Source organism: Babylonia areolata, chromosome 30 (assembly GCF_041734735.1).
Source record: "Babylonia areolata isolate BAREFJ2019XMU chromosome 30, ASM4173473v1, whole genome shotgun sequence".
Taxonomy (NCBI): domain Eukaryota; kingdom Metazoa; phylum Mollusca; class Gastropoda; order Neogastropoda; family Buccinidae; genus Babylonia; species Babylonia areolata.
This window is the reverse complement of record NC_134905.1, coordinates 11,849,229-11,873,672: the sequence shown is the minus strand read 5'-3', so window position 1 is coordinate 11,873,672 and position 24,444 is coordinate 11,849,229. Positions and strand designations below refer to the sequence as shown.

The following is a 24,444-nucleotide window of genomic DNA, read 5'->3' as shown; positions in this document are numbered from 1 at the left end:
GTGTGTCACAGGACGACGAAGATGTGTACATCTTGAGCAAGATAGCGGACATCCTCCATTCATTCTTCGGCACCCACAAAGAGGCTTTCCTGCCCGTCTATGAGAAGATCATGCCCTTCTTTATAAAAATGCTGGTGAGCTCTTTTGATAGCTTTTAGTTTCACTGTTTATGGGTTAAAGATAAAAAGAAAATGTATATACATGTGCAAACATTTCTACTTATAGTGTGTGTGTGCAAGTATGTTTGTATGTGTGCGTTTTGGAATTTTTGTGTGTGTGTACAGGTGTATGTGTTCGTGTATGTGTGTTCGTGCACATGTGTGTGCAAGTATATGTGTTTGTGTATGTGTGTGTGATTCAATATGTGTGTGTATAGTGTGCATGTGTGAATAGCCGCTTATTTGTGCACGTTTGTGTGTTTGTGGCCATACATCCAGCAGAAAAGTGAAAACCGATTCTGTGTTGATGATGAGGATGTATGTGTGGCTGTTTGATTGCAGAGTGCTGACAGGCCGTGGGCAGACCGACAGTGGGCGCTCTGTGTGTGGGACGATGTGTTGGAACACTGCGGGCCGGTCAGTCCTTTGCACACTGACACACACATGGGGGGCAATGGGGGGGATACAGACAGACAGAGGTGCATGTGTCAAAGTAAGAGAAACAGATAATTTTTAGGAAAGGACACGTACAGAGGTGAATTCAGCCCGTTGCACGCATGCATGCATATCAGAGGAATCTGTTGTGACAAAAGTGATGCAATACTATACAATACAATATATAGGATTCCTACAGAATCATGGAAGTCTGGAAAAGTCATGGGAAAATAGGAAGACCATCTCCAGGGCTGGAAGAGACATGGAAATAATTTTACCCAACAAGGTTTGGAAGTCTTGGAATCTTACCTTTCACAACACCTACCGTACTGAAGAAGATTTTGCAAGAAACAAAGAAAAACAAAGACAATTGAAGCGATGGAAATTAGATAAATGTGAAGAACTATGACAGAATTTTCTGTGCGACAGTGTTTGAACACCTCGCACTCCCCGTCTTGTCTCTCACAGCCTCTCACCGTGTGTGGTATTTATGTTGTATGTGTGTTCATGCATGTTTGTTTAGAACTTTGTTTTGGGGTCTAGGAAGATGTAATGCAGGGTTTTTGGAAAGAATATGGAATTTTGTTCACTCAGACTTGTGGGAGCCCAGACATTGTTGCTTTAGGTCCAGTTGATGACACAGGACATGTAAGGACTGCTGTGGGAGCCCTGACATTGTTGCTTTAGGTCCAGTCTGAGTGCGGACTAGTCGCCTGACAGGCAGGCTCTTTTGCTCTCTCAAGTTTTTAGTGATTGTTTTATTCTCTGCGTTTTAAATCATGTTTATATCTGTCAGACTGTTTGATGATGGACATACCTTTAATGTGGTGGTTTTATCCTGTGCCATGTGCTTTTAAACTGTTTGGACATTTTTGCTCTGGGCTTCAGTTTCCTATCACCGTCCGCCATTGCTGAAGTATGGCCAACACCCACAGTTTTCAGTGCAAAACATCAACACTGCACGTGCCTCGCCATGCATGTACACTCTGCACCACTCTTTTATCTCATGATGTGATACGACGTCTCAAAGACTTGAACATTGGCTACAACCTCCCCCGTAAAAAACGATCTTGTCGGGGGGGAGTACGGAAGAGGAAAATAATGTGTGTTGCTCAAGGTGGAACCAACATTTCAAATCCCGAACCACACATGATTCATAAGGTGAGAGTGAGAGTAAACTCTTTTAATCTTACTCCTATAATCCCTGTGAAGAATCTACAGTCAAATGATTTACCCTTTCACCCATCATATCTAAAACTGATGTGTGTGAACGTTTAGTCATGCAGACAGAAGGCCACTTATATTCACGATGTGATTGTTGACCATGCTTTTGACATCGCCATACTGACTGAGACCTGGTTGTATGAGCAGGGAGACGAATCATATATAGCGCAGCTTACGCCGCAAGGGTACAAATTGAAATCATTCCCTAGACAAGTTAGGAAGGGAGGTGGTATTGCAACCATTATGAGAAGCTATATTCAGGATATTTGTACCTTCAAACCCCTTGATTATACATCATTTGAGGGTGTAGCATTAAGGGTTGAGTGCAGTAGTTCCATGTGCCATATTATATGCATATATAGACCCTTACCTAGTCGACAATAAATGTAACACCCAGACTTTTATTACTGAGTTTTCTGATCTCCTGGATAAATACAACCTGGAAGCAGGAGACTTTAGTTTTACCGGTGATTCATTATGAACAGACCAGCAGTTCAGATATACTATGGTTGCGTACTCTACTTCACGACCAAGGGTTAAAACAGTTAATATGTGAACCAACCCATAAACATAGTCACACTCTTGACTGGCTTGTGGTTTGAGAGAACATTTACACCCCCCAGTTTAAGGTCATAGACTTGGCTCTTGCTAATCACATGGCAGTTCTTTATGACATCCCTTTTAGGAGACTGAAGCGACCAAAACATTTTGTTACATCACGGAACACAAAGATGATTAACCTTGAGGTATTCCAGGCTGACATCAAAACCTTCATGGATGGAATTGACTCAAGCCCATCTCCCCTGACAACATACAACACTGGCCTCCGTCAGATACTGGACAAGCATACCCCTCTCTCCACTCGCCTTGTTACTGACTGTCCCTCTGCTCCCTGGATGACTGATGAACTGAGGGCCGCCAAGCATCAAGAACGACAGGCGAAGCATATCTGGCGCTCCAACAAACTGACTGTCTCCAGACTGATGCTTTTAGTAATTATTTTAATGACAAAATTGTAAACATCCGACAAGAACTGGATGCTAGCCCACCAGAGGACCGATTTAATGATTTTAAAGGAAATTTAATGACATGTTTTAGACCTGTCTCTGAAAAAGCTGGAAGAGATTTTATTCTTAAATCTCCAAGTAAGAACTGTGACCTTGATCCATTGCCCACTAACCTTTTCAGATTATGTCTTGATGACCTTCTCCCCTTGATCACCAGAATTATTAATCATTCTCTAGAGTCAGGCACTGCTGGTAATTGTCTTAAATTGGCCATTGTCACCCCTCTTTTGAAAAAGCAAAATTTGGACACAAATCCGCTAAAGAACTATAGACCTGTCTCTAATCTTTCTTTCATTTCTAAAATCATTGAAAAAGTTGTGTCACATCAGCTCCAGGAACATCGTGATGAAAACAGCCTGCTTGAAACTTGTCAGTCAGCTTACCGGAAAAGCCATAGCACAGAAACAGCCCTTCTTTCAGTCACAGATAGTCTCCTCTCAAACACAGACAAAAGACTTACATCTGTAGTAGCATTTTTAAATCTGTCAGCGGCATTTGATACAACTGACCACCAAATTCTTATCAGTTGTCTTAGCACTACTTTTGGCATTAAATCTACTGCTTTAAAATGGTTTTCTTCATATCTTTCAAATCGTCAACTCAAGGTTAAAGTAAAACATAGCACCTCTAAAAACATTCCTCTTGTGTTTGGTGTCCCTCAGGGATCAGTCTTTGGGCCTATCTTGTTCACTTTGTACACTCAACCTTTGTCTGACATCTTCAAAAGGCACTCATTTGGTTACCATAAATATGCAGATGACACAGAATTACAAAAAGCCACTCCACCATCTGATTTTAAAACAGTCATTACTGAATTGGAAGCTTGTGTAGCTGATGTAAAAAAACATGGATGGACAAAAACAAGATAAAGCTCAATGAAGACAAAACCAAACTCTTAGCCGCAGGAGACCTAACTCGTCTTAAGGCAGCAGAAAAGGACCCAGTTATGTTTGGCCCTGCTTCAGTAGCATTTCAAACATCAGCCTAATACCTTGGTGTATATCTCGATCAAACCTTGACTATGAACGACCAAATTTCATTCTTGTGTCGCTCATGTAATTTTCATCTCCGAAGGCTAGCCTCAGTCAGACCCTACATAACAGAGAAAAATATGGCTCAGTTGGTTTCCTCATTTGTCCTGTTCAGACTGGATTACTGCAGTTCCACTCTTGCAGGTTTACCATCTTCCTCCATCAACAGATTACAGAAAATCCAGAACAATGCTGCACGACTGGTTCTCGCCAAAAAGAAATCTGATCATGTTACACCTCTGCTGAATCAGTTACACTGGCTTCCATTTGAGTCCCGCAAGTTAGCAACACTCACCTTCAAACATTTTGACAAGTCTCTTCCATTGTATCTCTCCTCTGTATGGGAAATATATGAACCGCATAGAACATTAAGATCCAGTTCTGAAAAGCTGCTTACAAAGTTCCAAGGACTAATCTCAAATGCACTGGAAATAGGTCTTTCAGAGCTCAGGTTCCCCAAGTGTGGAACTCTCTACCTTCATCTCTTAGAAATTCCTCTGATCTACATTCCTTTAAGTCAGATCTGAAAACTTACCTTTTCCGTAAGCATTTTTGTTCTGGGCGGAATGGTTAAACCAAGGTATGCTTGTTGGCAAGTATCTTTGTGCTAGTATTTTTACAGTCCTGTTTTAATGCATTGTGTATTTTATGTAGTTTCGGTCTTAAATGTGATGATGTCATTTTTTGTATCTGGTTATTTTTAATGGGGGGGGGGGGGGGGGGGTGCATGCATATGTTTGTGAGGTTACAATGCTCTGGTATGCATGTGTAAGTGTGTAGGCATGTTAGTGTGTCCAAACAGAATTCAATGTTAGAAAATAAGAAATATTTTAATTCTTATGCAATCTTGTTTTTAGTGCAGTTGATAGTTAATTTTGGTGTCATATACTGTACCATGTCAAACTGATGCAAACTAGGCCTATTGGTTTGCTCTGCTTGGCTAACAGTGAAAAGACGACCTGTCTTGCCTGGTCCTCTCTTAGCCAATCAAACGCCTCTAAAAGCTATAAGCGCTGAATCATTCCTTTGGCCAAGGCTCTCCACGCCATCTTGTCAGGTTTACACTCTGTCTCATCTTACGCTTTTTTTGGCTATTAAGCATATTCATTTGGCCTTTTTTTTGCCGCATGCGGCTTGTGTTAATGTATTCTTACATTCTGTGTACTCGATTTGACTCGGCCCCCTCGATTTGTTCGTTTTTCTCTACCTGTAAGTCGATCCTGTCTTTCCATTCTCTGTTGGGGATCGGATTTTCGCTGGGTGCCTAAGCACGGGTACCATGCCTCGTATGCCATCCCACGACGGCAGGAATCATGATGCACACACACACATGAGACAAGATTTTGAAAATCATGCCCCCAAGGCTGACTTTACAGGTTTGGAAGCAAAAACACTTCAGGTTAGGAAGAATTTGACTGATTTTTTGTCTTCTGTGGGTTGGAATACCTCAGCAGCATTGGTGGCCCGCAAGTGCAGATTTTATGGTTTGAAATTGAGAAAAACCTTTAACTTCAGGGGGCTTTGCCCCCAGACCCCCACCAGGGGCATTGCCCCATGGACCCCCACTGGAGCCCCCACTTTTCAGACTCAATCACAATTTCCCAATCTCATGCCTGCCCATTGCTGTTCACCCTCCTCCCTCCTCTGCCGACCCCCCTCCCCCACCTCCTTCTGGGGGGGGGGGGGGGGGGGGGCCTCTACTTTGCCCACCCCAGGCCAAGCCACTTTAGTCTCCCCACAGGAGGGTATTCGAGGCACATGGCCACCTTCCCACTATCCGGCCAGTCTCCCCTGCTGGGGGAGGCCCGCGCATGTGAGGCGGTTCCGGGCAGTCCGCCCACTCGTCTTCTGGCGGGGGTGACACCCAAGTCAGACCTGACCTCCCTCCGACTCCGACTTGGCCAGGTTTTTCCCTTCATGGAGGTCAAGGCACCAGTGACCCTTAGGGTTGGGGTCACAGGATGGCTGGTGCCCATGGGTGGTTACCCCCATTCTACCCATACTGGGGCACACATATGGTGCATGCTGGGTTGCCGGGAGGACCAGGGGCCAACCCCTTGTCCGCTCCCCACCGGACCCAACCCAGCATATCTCACAGGGTGACACACACAGCCCCGACAAGTGGGATCGACTTCTTATCGGTCAGGTCGAGCTCCTCAACCAATATTGCCACTCAGTCCACAAATCGGGCCTCTGTCAACCCACAGGTGACCTCCACGGTCACAAAATCCTCCTTGTCAGGACTGACAGCTGCCGAGGGGCCCAGCTCGGCCCAGGGGAGCCTGCAGTTCCCACCTACCCAGCCCTCGGTCCTACAGGGAGATCAGTGGGTGTTTGTCCCCTCACAGCACTCACGGGTCACTCTTGCATCCAGGGATGCCCTCACTGAGAAGGTGTGGCACCCACCATCCTAAGCGTGGTTGGACCTATGGTCCACACGCTCCCCATCCGCTTCAGGTGTCAAGGACATAACAGCTGCGGCCATGGTCCCTGCTCAGGATCGTCCCAGCTCATCCCGCTGGGCTGACCACAGCCCACAGGACGCCCCCATGGGTACATCCACTTGGGATGGCATCCAGCAGGGGATGGACTGCGAACAAGAGTGGGAGCCCCTGTCTTCGGATGAGGACGAACAAGCGGATGAGCACTCTTCACCCCCATCCCACGGGGACAGATTGAGCCCACGCCTCCCTAGGGACCAGCCTGAACCAAACTCGGACTTAGCCGAACTCTAACTGACCCTCCCCAATAGGGTCACGCATGCCAAATCAGTCCCTCAGGCGACTTTGTCACCCTTAACCCTCCTTCGGCCATGTGACTCTCACTCCAGAACCACAAGGCGACTCAGAGTGCCAGAAATGGCGCAGGAATGGCTTAATAAGCCAGCCCACACTGTCAGGGATGCTGCTTCCATCCCTCCTCCAGGCAGGGAGTCCCTCTCTGCCCCGGGCGCTTTTTCCCTGGGCAAGTTCCTTAAAGATTCCTCCAAGGGCGGTGTGTGGTCCTTGTACACACAGGACCACCCTGCCTATAGGGAAGCGGAGCCCTCCGCGCAGGACAGGATGTTGGTCTCACAGCGCACCACCTTCCCCACCTCAGCTACTCTATCTTTTAAAACGTTAGCAGAGTGGGACAAATTGGCCCGCCGTTGCCTCCTCGAGGTTTTCACAGCTTATACCTTCTTTGACGCGTTCCTCCACAGGGCCAATGAGCTGTGGGAACAGCGTCCGGATAATCAGGACACGGGGTCTCCTTTCTCTGTCCCGCCGGGCCTCTTCACCGACCAGAGGTTAAACACTTTTGGCAATAGGGTAGCATCTGGTCTCACGGCAGCTGCTGACACAGTTACCAGCCTTCACTTCAATACTGTGCTAGCTCGGCGTGATGCCGTTCTCCGCCTCTCTAACATTCAGCCACAGGGCAGAGACAAACAGGGAGGTGGCCTCATATTTAGCCCATTGAAGAGACCGGCCACCAGGGCCCCTCCATATACCACACCACCTAAGTCAAAGCGGCATGCACAGAATCAGCGGCAGAGGAATAAACCACCTCATGTCCGTCCAAGTCGACTGGCCATGCCCAAGGCCAGAAGGCAGCACCCCCAATGACTGGGCCCCGATTCAGCACCGCCAGTCGTTCAGCCCCTCCAAGTAGGAAACTTGTCCCGGCATGCACATCAGTGGTGTGCTCTGGGACTCAGTGACTGGATTGTATCGGTGCTAGAGTCGGGGTACATGCTGCCTTGGGTGGAGGACCGCCCCCCTCAAAGATCCACTCCTCCTCCTTATGTGCCCAGCTCAACGGAGCAGGAGAGCATCTTAGAGAAAGAGATATCGCACCTACTCCTCATAGGGGCGATATCTCAACTCTCGGACCCAGGCCCCGGCTTTTACGGCCGGTTGTTCATGATTCCAAAGGTCTCAGGAGGGTGGAGACCAGTCTTGGACTTGTCCCCCCTCAACAAATTCCTCCCCAAAATCAAATTCAAGATGATCACACAGGCACAGATTCAGGAGACCATTCAACAGGGCGATTGGGCTACCTCTATCGATCTGAAAGATGCTTATTTTCATATCCTCATCCATCCGGCATCCCCTCAGTACCTGAGGTTCGTGTGGAGGGGCAAGGTATTCCAGTTCTCGGCCCTCCCATTTGGTGTGTCCCTTGCCCCTTTCCTGTTTACCAAGGTGGTGCGGGAATTGGTGCCCATCGTCCGGTCGGAATCCATTTGTCTCTGTGTGTACCTGGACGACTGGCTTATCCTGGCCCAGTCGCAGGCCCTGTGCCAGAGTCATACGGCCAGACTTCTAGACCTTTGCTCCCAACTGGGCTTCCTCACAAACCAGGAGAAATGCGATCTGTCCCCAAGTCAGTCCTTCAACTTCTTAGGGATGAGATTCGACACGCAGTCCATGATAGTCTCTCCGACGCCAGATCGCTGGGACCGTCTGGCAGGCCTCCTCAGCCACTTGCGCCGTTCCTCCCAAGCAACAGCGTGGACACTTTCTTCCCTCCTGGGCATGATGGAGTCCATGGCACCTCTCATTCCCCTGGGCAGGGTTCTCAAGCGCCCTCTTCAGAGGACACTGAGGCTACGGTGGTCCCAGAGCACTCAGCCATGGGATACCCTGATATGTCTGGGTGAGTGGTTCCTCGAGGTGACATCAGAGTGGCTAACCACCCCTCTTCGGACACGGGGTGCCCATAGCCCCACCTACTCTTCAGGTGGCACTCTTTACAGACGCCTCCTCCCTGGGCTGGGGAGCCCACATGGACTCACTCCATGCAGCAGGGACTTGGTCCCCAGAGGAGCGCCTATGCCACATCAATGTTCTGGAACTGGAGGCAGTTCACAGGGCTCTCCTGCACTTCATGGGGGAGGCCACTGGCAAGACCATCCGCTTGTTCACGGACAATACAACGGTCGCATGTTACGTGAACAAAGGGGGTGAGCGCACTCGGCAGACCTCTCCCTGCGGACTGAGGCTCTCCTCCGTTGGTGCCACAGCAAGGGCATTGCACTTTCAGCGAGACACATGGCAGGAAAAGCCAACATCTTGACAGATGCTCTCAGCAGGTCCAAGAGTGTCATCCACACAAAGTGGACCCTGGACAAGGACACCCTTCAGGGGGTGTGGGAATGGTGGTTTCAGCCGATGGTAGACCTCTTTGCCACAAAGTTCAACAAGAGACTTCCCACTTATGTCTCTCTGGTCGCCAACCCGGAAACGTGGGCAGTGGATGCTCTCTCTTTAGACTGGAGCAGTCTGATTGCCTATGTGTTTCCTCCCTTTCCAATTCTGTCCAAGGTGACACGGAAAGCCAGATTGGAACACCCGCAGCTGATTCTCATTGCACCAAAATGGCCAGCCCAGCCCTGGTATCTGGACCTTCAGTCCCTGACACATGTTCCACCCCTGAAACTCGAAACCAAACCTCATCTGCTGAGGCAGCCTTGTTCGGGGATTCCTCATTCCAATCCTCAACTGCTCCACCTGCACGCGTGGCTGCTGTGCGGTCGGAACTGTCAGCATCACCATTGAAGTCTTTGACCCCTCGGTCGGCCTCTGTGTCGGCTGCGCTTACCCAGGGGTGTGCCTCCTCTGACCTCCTCTCCATAGTCACCAAAGCAAGGAGGGAGGGAACTGAGACTTTGTATGACTTTCGCTGGAAGACGTGGTTGCGGTGGTGTACGGCTCAGGACGTTCCCCCTACTAACCCTACAAGCATGCAGCTGGCCAACTTTCTGGCTCACTGCTCCTCGGTTCTCAACCTGCTAGTTCTGTGCGAGGGTACAGGTCTGCCATCTGTACCACTATCAAACAGCTAGGTGGTCCCGCCTTTGAAGCGGATTTCCTGCTCAGAGAGGTGGCTAGGTGCGCCTCTCTGAAGGAAGCTAGAAACCCCAAAAGAGTGCCCCTGTGGGACTTGTTCCTGGTGCTGGATTTCATTTGAAAACAGTCCTTCGAGCCATTGGGGACTATTCCTTTCGATTTACTCACCCTCAAGACCACTTTCCTTCTGTTGCTGGCCACAGGCCGTCGTAGAAGCAAGATTCATGGTCTTAGTGGAATGCCACAAGATCTGGCCTTCCACAGAGATGGTTCCATCACTCTTCGTTTCCTTCCAGAGTTTCTGGCTAAGAACCAAGACCCTGAGGTCCCTTCCCCCTCTCTGAGGGTCAGACCTTTGTCTGATATTCTTGCCCAAGATAATGAGGATAGGCATCTCTGCACTGTTAGGTGTCTCAAATACTACATGTATTGGGATAGGTCTCGCCACAGGCATTCTTCTCAGAGGCGTCTTCTCATCTCCCTCATTGAGAATGACAAGAAAGACATCGCTGCAGGCACCACTTCCCGCTGGGTTTCCCAAGTCATTCGTAGAGCCTACTCTCATTCTCACAGGGATATCAGCTGTCTTAATCCCAGAGCTCACGAAGTGCGGGCCATAGCTCCTTCGGCTGCTTTCCAGCACTCAGTGCCACTGCAGCATGTCTTGGAGGCAGCCTTTTGGTGGTCTGAGAATCCCTTCATCAACTTCTACCTCAGGGATTTCCGTATGACCAGGGCTGAGGGTTCCAAGGGGATTTCCTTTGTCGCTGCTAACACTGCTGTCTCGGTTACAAGTGCTCCCCATATGAACCATTAGGCGTTGCCCTCCTCCATTTGCTTTAAATTCTGCATCAGTTTGACATGGCACAGTATATGACACCAAAAGGAGGAGTTTGTATTTTCCTCCATGTTTGGTGATATATATACTTACCATGTCAAACTCAAATGCTCGCCCGTCCATCCCCACGTCTCCGCCGTGGTTCTCATGGGGCATTTTTCTTGATGGCCACGGAATGATTCAGCGCTTATAGCTTTTAGAGGCGTTTGATTGGCTAAGAGCAGACCGGGCAAGACGGGTCGTCTTTTCACTGTTAGCCGCGTGAAATTTGGCCAAGCAGAGCAAACCGATAGGCCTAGTTTGCATCAGTTTGACATGTTAAGTATATGTATCACCAAACATGGAGTATAATACAAACTCCTCCTGTCAGTGTGTGTGTGTCTGTAAGGGAGGGACATTTATATATCTTGTGTGTGTGCGTGGGTGTGTTCTATAAAATGCATTTTGTTTTAATCTAAGCCTTATTTATTTCATAGCTTTTATAATTATTAGTGTGCTTTTGCATTCATATGAACACATTGGATGTTTTCCATTGTCAGATAGCGGTTGATATGTTTTTTAAGGCATGTTTATAGTCAACTATGATGTAAGGCACTTTGAGCAGCATTGGTGCTGAATATCCCGCCATAGAAAATCTATTTATTATTATTATGACACAGGGCATGAGTGTAAGGACTGTTGTGGGAGCCCTGACATTGTTGCTTTAGGTCCAGTTGATGACACAGGGCATGACTGTAAGGACTGTTGTGGGAACCCTGAATACAGTACATCACAATTCAACACAGTTCAATACAATTCAACACAACAAAGTGCAAAGCAGCAGGATAGAACACAGATAATACAGTAAAATAACAACATTTGTTTCATCTACAGTTTTACTCTGTAGATGTTATGTACAGTGTTTCTTCAAGAAAATGTTTAGCAGGAACTGTTTTATCATGTAATGTCATAGTTTTCTTTGTTGGATTGTTGATTTGTGTTCGTGTGTGTATGTACGTGTAGGTGTGTGTGTGTGTGTGTCAGTGTCATTCATATGAGTGAGTGAGTAGTGTGTGTGTGTGTTTGTGTGTATGCTTGCATTTGTTGGTGCATGCATGTGTGCGTGCATACAAGCGTATGTGTGCGCGCATGTGTGTTTGAATGAATGTGCATGCATGCTTGTGTGTGTCTTTCACAATTGTCTGCATTGTTGTTATCATTATTCCATTTTATCTTTTATATCTGATACATTTCTTGATTTATTCAATGACTATGATCTCTTTTAATTGTTCTCTCTTACCTATGTTTCAAATTATATGCATATGTTTGTGTGGAATGTTTGAGTGAGTGTTTTTTGTGCTATTGTAAAGTGCATAGAGCTTCAAGAATATATGCTTTTGCAAGATGTCTCAATAATAAATTAATATTTGCAGGTGTCGGCCAATTACCAGAACTACTTCCTGCAGTCCATGGTGGAGTACATCACAGACAAACAGGCGGAGGTGCGACAGGCCGCCTGTTACGGCATTGGTGTCATGGCACAGTTCGGGGGCGCTGTGTATTCTGACATCTGCACAGGTAGGCTGCGACTTCTTCATGCTTTTCATTAGGTAAGACCACTCATTTTTTCAAGTGAAATATAATTGGCTGTTGCTTATCTCATATTGAAGGCAATAACAAGGAAAGAACACATGCAAAATTTCAAATCAGTATCTCCAATAGTTTCTGAGATATCCCAGTTTGAATATTTTGTATATGTGCGTGTTGCGTCGTTTTGCGATACAAACTGATTTTAGATATGCCATGTGTCCACGCTATGTATCTGACAGTGCTTGGACTGATTTTACATCATTTTCATATTACTGTCAAACAGAAAAGACAAAAACATTGAGTGTATAACAATCCAGTTCATTTTTATTCATCAGCAAAATCATCTAAAATGTGTCAAAATCACAAAATGAGACGAAAAGCCAATTTTACACCCCCGCCAAAGGCAAGGAAATTTCCGAATGTGCCTGAAAATTTTTTCAGACGCATAACTCACTAGTTAGAGTTTGTTGATTTTTTTGCAAAAACTACAGTCTTCACAAACAAAAAGTGTAGACGACTTAATGACCCTTATAACTGCAACTTGTGAAGTGAAAAAACAGTGCGCGAGTGTGACACAAAATCACACCACAGCATATCATTGCATCTCCACTTCTAATTGGCCTACAGAGATGGTTCACATATCAAAATGTTTGTCTGCATCTGACTTATCCAACTATCATGCATACAAAGTAATGTCATGCATTGTTTCTGACAAATAAATTGAATAATTCTCACTACCCCACCCCCGCCACCAGACACTCTCTCCAGCACTTGCCTTTCTTTCCCAAATACACCAACTTGATATAACATTTGACTATTTCAGGAACCTTCTCACCTGTTATGAATAACAGTTGCATATATCTGTCTGAAATATACCTATATATATGAAAAAGAAACTTATGCTGACTTCCACTCCCTGAATTTCTCGACAACTGCATCAAATTCCTTCACACACCATGTTCTCCCATTAGTGCTGAACATGTCCAAGTTCCAGGCTAAGACAAATTCTGAATCGATTGGATCACAATCAATTGCATCTGGCCATTTGAATGCATTCCTGTCTCCCCAGCTGGTCATGAATGCTATTGTGGCTCTTGTTGGAGATACAACTTCAAGGACTTCTCCAACGTAAAATTTGTCGTCGTAAAAAACAGCCACTTTTTCTCCTTGCTGTGTGAAGTGTCCAGGCTGCATGTCCTTGGTGCTGGTGTCAGTGGAATCTTGAGCAGTGTCCCTGTTGCTGGTGACTGACGGTTCTCCAGTGCACGATGACTGCCCAAGATGAAGTGGCACAAAGCGTGACCTTTTGGACGGTGGTTCATCAGCGACTATGATTTCTGCACTAGGGCCAGCTGGTCCAGTTTGTTCAACATACTGACTTCTCCAACGTAAAATTTGTCGTCGTAAAAAACAGCTTCTTTTTCTCCTTGCTGTGTGAAGTGTCCAGGCTGCATGTCTTTTGTGCTGGTGTCAGTGGAATCTTGAGCAAAGTCCCTGCAGCAACACTGAAGGCTGAAGGTCTGGCAGCTTCATAGGACGTCCTCTTCCTGATGGGACCAGATTTGATTCCATCCTCTCCAGAATGTCATCATCTAAGTAAAAAAAAAAATTTTTTTAATTAAAAAAAAAAAAAAAAAAATTTAATTAAAAAAAAAAAAGTGGAATGTACATGTGCTTTACCATTGACTTTATATGACTGACTTCATAATCTTGACTTTAAAATTTTAATTCAAAATGCCGTTTTCACTTAGTATATATATATATATATATGTGTGTGTGTGTGTGTGTGTGTGCACATGAATTTTTACAGCACAAACATTTGAGCAAATGTGTGTGTGTGTGTGTGAAGTTCTCTTTTATATATTCATTTATGTATTTGTTTATTTATTATCATTTTTGACTCACTTGTGTAAACAAAGTGAGTCTATGTTTTAACCCGGTGTTCAGTTGTCTGTGTGTGTGTGTGTGTGTGTGTGTCCGTGGTAAACTTTAACATTGACATTTTCTCTGCAAATACTTGTGTAGGTTGACACCAAATTTGGCATAAAAATAGGAAAAATTCAGTTCTTTCCAGTCATCTTGTTTAAAACAATACTGCACCTCTGGGATGGGCACAAAAAAAATTTTAAAAAAGAAGCCTAATTATATGCAAACTGCATTTACTGTTATATTTATATTTTTTGTATTCTCTAAACTTGGCACTTTGACCTCTTATTCTGACACAACAACAAGAGGAGTCATCGTTATCATTTTTTGTTCAAACAGGAACTTCTTTTGCTAAGCATGGATTTTTTTTTATTTTGCAAACGTTTTGGTGCAGATAGTAAAAAAGGGAAACTACTCTGTAATTAATGCTAGGGGACTTAATTTATCACAAGTGAGTCTTGAAGGCCTTGCCTCTCTTGTTTATCATTATCATTATTATTTTCTTTTGTCTTTACCTTTTTCAGGTCTCCTTATTTTCTTTGTCATTTAATTTTCATTTCAGTGGTCAGGTTTTCTGTGTGCAGTGTGTTTGTGTGTGAGTATGTGTGTGTGTGTGTGTGTGTGTGTGGTGTCTTAGAAAATCATATTCATAGTCTCGTTCAGTTGTTTCTGACACAAGTGCGAATGACTGACAGGAGTTATCTTTTCTTGATTTTTTCATTAATGTTTTCTCAATGAATGACAAACCAAAAGAAGTCTAATGTAGTCCAGGAAAAAAATCCAGCAATCATATAAATATCTAATGAGTGGAACTACCAGGATGTTTAGGTATTAGGAATGAATATTTGTCAAGCAATCTTCGAAAATCCGATGTACCCCGCTGACCCAATTTCATGGCGCCTTCGTTCGGAAATGAGGCCAAGCAAGTGACTGAAAACACCTCTTTCCTAAGCCAGCCTCTTTCCTAAGCCAAATACAATCATAATGTAGCCGTGTCCCGAGTGGTTCTAATAGGGTACAGCACAAAAGACTTAACTAAATATGATTAACTGAAAGGATAGACAAGATCCCACGCACAGGCCAGGAACATATAGAGGCCAGTCACAAATGGGGTTTTCTATTGGTTTATTTACAATAGTTATAAACTAAAGGAGAAGACTAAGAAGAAGTAATGAGAAGAAGACAACTAGGAGAAGACAGTGCCTGGAATGACACAAACAAATGTCATAAGCACAACATGTCGGCACAAGTGAATAGTAAAGCACAGATGACTGACCAGGTATGAAATGACCACTCATCCCTCACTGTGCCAATTTATGCAAGTTTAGCGGACCGCAAAGTCCGTCACTTGTGCTTGCGAGCAGATCGTCACTAATCACGGAGAATCCGATGACAATTGTGTTTGTTTAAAGGTGTTCAGTGACAGATTTCTAAATGATTCCTGAACCGATTTACGTCAGATAAGTTGCAAAAGAAAGAGCTCAACACCTACTTTGTAATGAGTATAAAATGAAGTGTTGGTTATTTAAGATAAATTTATAATCTTAATTTAAGTTAACTGAACAGGGTCAGTTTTAACGAGCTCGTCGCTGAAAATTACAAACTGCGTTAAATCAGTTCAACGTAGGCAAACATAAATGGAACAGACTTAAAGATGGAATTGCGACGATTCTGCCAGTATATAATACTTGTAGTTTACTGATCTGACAAAAGAGCTATTAATTAAATACTTTGGAACAGAAACACAAGTTTCTTCTCAGCCAATGACGTACCGCGACGCGACACTGGTCGAGCCGTCAGCAGGCTGTCTGGCCAGGACAAAATGATGTAAGCAGAGTGACGTCACACATTCTGTGCGGGGGTTAGGAGGGAAAACGTCGTCTGCTGTAGTTTGTGTGTGGATAGTGTTGGAGCAAGCATAGCGCGCTTGGTCACAATAATAATATATATTATCATCAAACATCATCAATAAATGAGAAATCTGTTGATTACTTGCCGAGATATGCGTCGATCTTGCTGTCAATATCATAAATCTCCCCCATTGTTTGTGCCTACATGTGCTTCGTCGCATCCTCAGCTGTGTCCACCTTCGTGAGTGAAAACAGTGGATGTGACCCGTTGGGGTTGTTGTATGCAAATTAGAATCGTGCGTCTTTGGCAGAACTCGGCAATAAATGGAATGTAGGTTTGAGTTCATGAAAAAATGAGCTTTCCAGTGATGTTTAGTAGTTTTTTGTACGATGTCAGGGAGATTTTTTAAGGTGTTCTGAAAATTTGGAAATTTATTTATTTATTAAGACTTCTTGCTATAGCACATATTCTTGAAGCTCTAATTACACTGACTGATTGAAACATTATCAGAATTTACTTTGCACCATTGGTTAGCGCGTAGTTTCATCTTTCCAGTGGTATGCGTTATTAATAGGTTGACCGAGTTACCTGACTGGCGAATGGAGAGTGAACAGAACATGTGCAGACTTCGACCGGCTGGCCTTCGGCTGTGTGAGGAGCCGACGGCATTGCGATTCGACTTTTCGCTATCATGTTTAACGCTCCATAACTTTTCATATATCGATTTTTCAAGCAAATCAACACAAAAAATGTGAAGCAGAAGAGTCAAACTTTTTATTGACATAATTTTTTATTATTAAATACATGTTTCTCATTGTAAAATTATGATGGGAAAATCAGCAATTTTGTCAGTTTTGGTCACGCTTTCTCGGCCAGCCTGTGGTCCTACCTATTTTCATTCTTTATTTGTTCATGGGCTGCTATTCCTTCAATGTCTTGTGTATATATGTGGACTTTTAGATGTGTGTAACTATTGTTACCCTCCTGTTTATCCAGCCTTGCTCCATTTTTAGTGGAAGGGAGGTTAGGTCTCACAGTGGGTATGAATTCATGACCCCAGTGGCCATAAAAGGTTATTGGACCTTTTGACTTTTAACTCAAATTTTGGGGGTGCACATGCACGGTATGTTCATGTTTCTATCACCCTCCCCTCCAAACACTGACATTTGTATTCAGTCTGAGGGTGCTAGCTGAAAGGTGGTTTGTGTCAGGAAGTGCAGGAACATGGTAAGATTATGTGTTAGAACAACAGAGGGAGTGTGCAAAACTTAGACCATGACAGAAAGCGAGCTCAGCAAGGTTAGAGTACTATGAACTGAAATGAATTGAGTGAATATGTGATCAAATGCATACAAGAATTAAAAAGAAATGATTTTACTCAATGACAAGCCTTTTTATAATGCCTTAAAGTTTTTTTGGCTTGTTTCTGTCAGTGATTGATAAAGCACAGCAGTGTAATGTTCCACTTGAATTGGATTTTAAAAGTAAAATGATAAAATGAAAAAAAAAAAAAAAAAATTGACAAAGAGACTTTCCAAAACAATATCATAGTTCTTGTCTATGAAGCTGATGATTTTTTCAAGGGGCATAAGCCAGCACAAAGAATACTGTGCCGTACATCTCGGTTTTTGACACAGTAGGTTTAAAATTCTGGGCTTTTAAAGTTGTTGTGTGTGTGTGTTATTAAAAACCTGTGTGAATCCTGACGTGAAAAAAATTATCAAAATGTGCAAACTGTTGATATATTATTTCCCATTATATGTGAATTCTAACTGCTTGTGTAGTGAAAGGCATATGTTCAAATCATTCATGTGGTAAGGACAATAGCGGTGACAATTGTGACAGTTTTCATGGATATGACTAGCAGTGTGGCACTGAGATACATGTAAGGCACTACTCGGTAAGTACCTGTATGATGTGCACATCCTGCAAGTAAAGCCTTGTCCTGCATGTGGTACGTCTTTGTATGCATTGTGTTTGACCCCAGAGTCACCTGTTTTACACCTGAGTGTCACCAGAGATGTCACCTTAAAGTGTCAACAGGGTCACAGACAACTTTTCACATCAGTTCTACACAACAGTATATGACAATCGTAGTGTACTGTAGTCAGCCACATGGCTGAAAGTCTCCAAAATATATACAATGTTTCCTACTTTCTTTCTCTTCTCTAAAGCCACGAATGAAGGGAGCCTATGTATCATAGAAATCTGGGAACAAGGGAAGTAATGGTTCATAGAAAAATGGGAAGGAAAGAGTTAACCTTTTGACCATTTTTCCCCACAGAGTGTATTCCTCGCCTTGTGAGCGTGATTGAGCACTCCGAGTCCAAGCAACCAGAGAATGTGAACGCCACAGAAAATGCCATCTCAGCCGTGGTGAAGATCTGCAAGTACAACAGTTCAAAAGTCAGCGCTGATGACCTGATTCCCCGCCTGATGCACTGGCTGCCTGTCACTGAGGATGTGGATGAGGCTGTCCATATTTATAACTACGTCTGTGATCTGTTGGAAGCGTAAGTCATCCTTGTCCCCGTAATTAAGAAGCCTTGAGAGGAGAGGCGCGCGTGCACTCACACACACACACACACACACACATAAACACTTCTGCAAGTGTTGCATTTACAAAGTAATTTTGGCGTACAATTTTGTATATCATTCTCTGACTTCAGTTTTGTAAACATCATCTCCTCGCCCCTCCCCCCTCTCACACACACACACACACACACACACACACACACACACAAACCAGTACAGACTGGGGAAGGAATACCATACACAGAAAGAGGCAACCGACACTCGCTGTGACTGTAAACAATGAGCCAGCCAGCTGGCAATGCCTCCGCGCCCAGTGTTAGTCACACACATAGTAACAGTCTCTCTCTCACACACACACACACGCACGCACGCACGCACGCACGCACGCACGCACTTGCCACAGCTAACTCATTCAAAACACACTATGCAGTTATATGTATTGTTACAACAAAGAGAAAGCATATAATAAACTGACAAACCTTGTGAACATCCACCTACATCTTGAATCAGCTGAGCTTTGTCATTAGTTTCAGACCCTTTGTCATGCAGCAATGCCTCCTCCATGTCAGAATCGGTCATCGGCATCATCTTGACGCAGTTCTATCTCATTTGGTCCAAAATCTTCATCTCTACTATTTGCATCTTGAAAGATTTCTTCCAATGCTAGTTCAAGTGTTAGGGTTTGTCTGCATGCATCCATGGCTTTGGAAACAACTTGAGCTTCATACAAACTTGCAAAACTTTCACGATAGATATAATGAGCTGAATATTTTTGGCTTATGGTACTGGGGAAAGAAAGGGCTTTCAAGGGAGCAAATTCTATGGTTAGCAGGCTGTATTTTCTGCAGTGCGAGGCAAGAAAGAACGAACATATCAGGACATACAGCGCATGTCAAAATGTAGGTGAACAATGATTCAGGAGATACACTGTTCATCAACAGTGCAGTCAAAAGGTTGGTGGTTTATTCAGGTTTCCCACCACAAGCAACCTTGCACCAACCACCACGCCTTCATCAGCAAATTGATGTTGGTCGTGAAAAGGAAAAAAAACCCAGAATAACAAACATGCAAACTGGTGAACTTCAGAATAGACAGTGCAAACTGTTAAGTGTAGGAATGGTAGATATGCAAAATGTTCCTTGTAGGAATAAAAGATATGCAAGTTATTATGTTAGTTATATATTGACATTCCCTATAGGAATGATAGATACATGAATCATTCTTTGTGGGAATGACAAGATATGTGAACCATTCCAATATGGACAAATAAGATATGTGAATTGTTCCATGTAGGAACCACCCAGGAGTCCTGGGTGAAAACGGAGCCAACCTGCCGCATGCTTTCTCCATCATCGCCTCCACAGTGATGCAGGAGACTCTGGAGACAACGTCGGACGTGTACCAGCGTCTGTTGAACATCGTGCGTCAAGTGCAGGTCAGTCAGGGATCTTCTGCCTTCCTGGGCTGCAACTCCCATCTTCATGATATGTACCACTGGGATTAATGTATATCTTTTTGTACTGCCGTGTAGGCAGCCATACTCCATTTTCAAGGGTGTGCATGCTGGTTATATTCTTGTTTTCATAACCCACCGAATGCTGACATGGATTACAGGATCTATAACATGTCTATTCAACCATGTGCAGGTCGGAGTTTTGAAAGTTTTAAGAATTGGTAAAGAAAATAAAAAATGACATGCCTTTTAAGTCCTTAGAAGTCTTTAAAAATTATCCAGGTTTGTAAAAGTTTTTAATTTTGGCTCACAGTATTCGTGAAACAAAAATTATTTCTGTTAGTGATAAATCACAGAAGCAAAATGTTCCACCTGAATTTGAATTTTAAAGTAATATAAGTAAATTGATTATTTTTGAAAAAGACCTAATCCCAAAAGGATTTTGACTCTTTTGTGCTAACAAAGTGAGTCTATGTAATAACCCAGTGTTTCAGTTGTCTGTGTGTCCATCCATGGTAAACTTTAACAAATGGATTTTCTCTAGAAATACTTTGTCTGTCAATACCAAGCTGGGAATAATCATTGTGGAAAAAAAAAATCTTGACATCATAGTGGATACTGAATTAACTAGAACGGACATGAAAATACCACCGCACAGCAACCAAACTGTGTGTAATGTGATATGAGATGTGCATCATTTAGACATTGGGATGGATGATGAGTGTTGTGTGTAATGTTTTTGTGTGTATGTACTTACATACATTAGTGTGGTAAGTGGTTCGATGTCTGTGCAGGGTTATGCATTACATTATCGTGTAAGTGTTCAGATGCACATTTTACACTTAGTTTTTACATTGTATAGGGTAAATGTGTTTTAATTTTCAGACGAACGAGCAGATGTTCCAGGCGTGCCTTGCTCAGTGTTCACATGACCAACAGAAGGCGCTGTCTGACGCTCTCTCCAAGTAACCGTCTTTCACTGCCCTGCACTGGAGCACTGACCATGGTGCACTACATCATCCTCTACCATCCTACATCATGGACAGGACTTAAGATCACCATCAGATGCTGAACAAGGCTTCACAGGAGTGTTTGTGTGACTGAAGGGACTAGCGATGGCCAGGTGTTTGGGGGCTGAATGGATGGAACATTATGCAACAACTCCTTTCTCTTCAAACTTATTCCTGGTTCCTGCCTCCCCTCTCCCCAACCCCTCCTTCCCTCTTCCTTGGAACATGCTGCTTTCTCTGCTATTTTGGGAACGATCATGTGGAGGGAGGGGGTGGGGGGGTTATGCCGGGGGGGGGGGGGGGGATGTGTGGATATGACTGGACTCAATGAGTGTTGTATGCGGCATGCATGACTGGGCTGCAGATCTTGACTTGGTGAATGTTTTAAAAACTTGTGTGTATCTGGGACTTCATGGTATATTGTGTGTGCATTCAATTGGATTTAACTGCAGAGGTTGTGTCTGTAATATTTGGGACTGACATAGGTGTCTGTATGTGTGTATGTGTGTGTTTGAACCCAGACTTGACAGACACGGGTGTGCTTACAACAGGATTTAGAGACAGTTGACTTTTACAGCCTGGAGACCTGACAGATGTGAAAAGCCCGGTCTGTTTTCCTCTGACCTGTGCGTGTGTAGTGATGAGAGTGGGAAGGAACATGCTACACCACAGTCGTTGGACTTGACCCTGTTGTTCAGCCCCAAGTTTTATTTCAAGGCATCTTAAACATGCCTGTAGTGTTTGACCCAAGCGGGGAACACCTCATTTGTAGCTGATCATTGTTCTGTCGGGAGGTGATGGCATCAGCGTTCCATGGGAACAATCCACACATGGTAACATAACACAGTGGAGTGCACAGAATCATGCACAAGCTCTCAGGTGGTTACTTGACCACACAGGTGGTAGGTGTCATAGTTATCAGGTGGTTGTGACATAACCGTAGAGGTAATATCACATTCATCCAGTAAGAGATAACATGCTAAATGACAGGTGTTAAGGTAAGTAGCCACAAACCCAATGTAAGATTCCTTAACTCCTCATAATCACCCTACAGGGGTTATAACCATGTCACACCACAGCACATGTGCGACCCCCCCACACTCACCCCCTCCTTAAAATGACAAAACTGTTTTGGAGCAACGCCAGCACTAAAACTGTTCCAGAGTCGAGCATGTCACATGACAAAACACCCACGGAAAAACATGGTTGAAAAACAGCTGACTAGAGAGATCCAGTGCACTGTATTGTTCAGGGTTCGTACTGAGTCATTCAAGTCTGGAAAAGTCTTTGGAAAATAAAAGAATCATTTCCAGGGCTAGAAGTCTTGTGAAAATGTTTTGCTTTTCAGGGTGTGGAAAAGTCTTAGCATTCTGGGAAAACTCTTGACCACAATAATGCATTGAAAAAACAAAAATTGGTAACAAAAAAAAATTAACATTGATAATTGGATATCCACCCATCTCTATCATCAGTGGTGTAGTAATTTATCTTATTCAGTTAGGCTTTGTTTTTGATATGGAAGAAATTTCATTCTGGTGTGGAAAAGGGCAGGAAAAATGATGTAATTTTGTTTGGTCAGGTGTGTGGAAACCCTGTGACAGCACAGCATCAGTGATCAGTGAGGTCCCTGCTGTGTTCCTCGGCTTGCACATCTGGGCCACAGACATTTGTGGCCTGGGAAGATGTTGGCGAAGTTCATGTTGTGTGACACAGTTTCGTTTCAAACGCCGTCAAAACATGTGTCTCTGAAAGGACTCTATGCATGTCCGATGTTCATGGGTCCTTGAACATTCTTTAAAAAAAATTCTGGAACATATAAAAAGAGATAAAAAGAGTGAAAATCATGAATCAGAGCTTCAGTCTGCCTTTTTGTGTAGCAATGCAGATTTGATTTTAACCTGTAGCATAAGAGTGACCCTCTGAATGAAGTTTGGGATCCAGTAGAATTACTTTAAAAGAGTCTTTAGGACCCTCAAGACTTTTAACTTAAAAGAAGCCTGGTCGCATTGTTTCAGTTTTAAACATTGTGTCAAATTCCCACTTAAAACAGGTAACATGACATGTAGGTGGTCATGTGACCACTTAGGTTATGCAAGTTTGTTGAAAACTAGGACCACACAGGTGAAAATGATCCATTAGGATGGGGATTTGTTGATGGGTTGAGATTTTTGTTGAGCAGTCCTGATATATGGTTCAGTGCTGGACAATAAGCAACATCATTTTTTTCTTTGCACTGCAGGAAACATCATGGTTAAGTGTGTTGATGAAATGTCTGTGTCTTGTAGACCATCCTGTCATCACTCCACTGCTGTTGGTCATCATTTGTAGTGTCAGGATTTCCTTTTGTAACCCCTTTTGGTTTTTCCTTCTTATCAATAATGTTCTTTTAGTTTTATCATCGTTTTCCTCATTGTCATTGTTGTATTGGTTGTTCTGTTCTTATCAATTATCCCATTACTTGGCATTATGAATTGACATGCTTGAAATGTGATAGAACAATAAATCAGCTGAAGTTGAGTGGATTGTCTTGTACTCTGTTGGTGAAGGAAGTTCAGTCGTCCTCTAAATTCCAAGTGATAAGAAAATGTACATTGAACAGAAAAAAAACCTTTTTGCCTCTGAGTACAAAGACTTATAGGTTTGCCATAGACATGATTTCCTGATTCCTCACAGGGACTTAAAATTATTGTGTTGTTACACTTTGTCAAAACTTTGTGCTGCTCTTTTTTCTCATGAGTGAGCACATTGCCAGAGTGCAGCTATCTTTTTTCTGTCTACATTTATTTGGTTTACTATCAAAATGGATTTGTGTTGTTATTTTGGGGAGGTTTTTTGTAACATTATTTTGCCAAGGTTAACTGTCTTGTGCCATAGGAACTGCATGCTGCACATGGGACCACAGTTTATCGTCTCATCTGAAAGACTGTGAACAGTTAATGGTCCCATAGCTTTTACTGTCATCAGGGCAGGGAATTCATGTCCACTGTGTCTGGGGCTTGGCATGGAAAGTCGCGGCCCAGTCCTCTCATTCTGCCCTTCAAATGTTCCCCAAACAAAATCAGGTACGCATTCACACCTGGGTGGAATGAAGAAAATCAAAAGTGGCTTTCCCAGGAATGTTACACCATTCCAAACAGGGCTCCAACCCTCAATCTGATCACAGGGATGTTACACCATTCCAAACAGGGCTCCAACCTTCAATCTGCTGATCACAGGGATGTTACACCACTCCAAAACAGGGCTTCAACCCTCTGTCTGCTGATCACAGGGATGTTACACCACTCCAAAACAGGGCTTCAACCCTCTGTCTGCTGATCACAGGGATGTTACACCACTCCAAAACAGGGCTTCAACCTTCAATCTGCTGATCACAGGGATGTTACACCACTCCAAAACAGGGCTCCAACCTTCAATCTGCTGATCACAGGGATGTTACACCACTCCAAAACAGGGCTCCAACCCTCAATCTGCTGATAACGGGAATGTTACACCACTCCAAAACAGGGCTTCAAT

The 24,444-nt window shown here is 43.9% G+C and overlaps 1 protein-coding gene and 1 pseudogene across 2 annotated transcripts in view; both read left to right on the top strand.

Annotated features, from left to right (window-relative positions):
• LOC143275650 (importin-5-like) overlaps positions 1–23,448 on the top strand; it is a 96,045-nt gene extending 72,597 nt beyond the window's left edge. For both annotated transcript variants that reach the window (XM_076579901.1, XM_076579902.1), the window contains 6 exons: positions 12–134; positions 501–575; positions 12,000–12,144; positions 18,218–18,446; positions 19,762–19,903; positions 20,807–23,448. In XM_076579901.1, the coding sequence (XP_076436016.1) occupies positions 12–134; positions 501–575; positions 12,000–12,144; positions 18,218–18,446; positions 19,762–19,903; positions 20,807–20,890 (798 nt within the window). In that variant the 3' untranslated portion in view covers positions 20,891–23,448. The remainder of the gene's footprint in view (positions 1–11; positions 135–500; positions 576–11,999; positions 12,145–18,217; positions 18,447–19,761; positions 19,904–20,806) is intronic.
• On the top strand, positions 797–4,596 carry LOC143275209 (uncharacterized; annotated as a pseudogene).
• Positions 23,449–24,444: the final 996 nt, after the last annotated feature.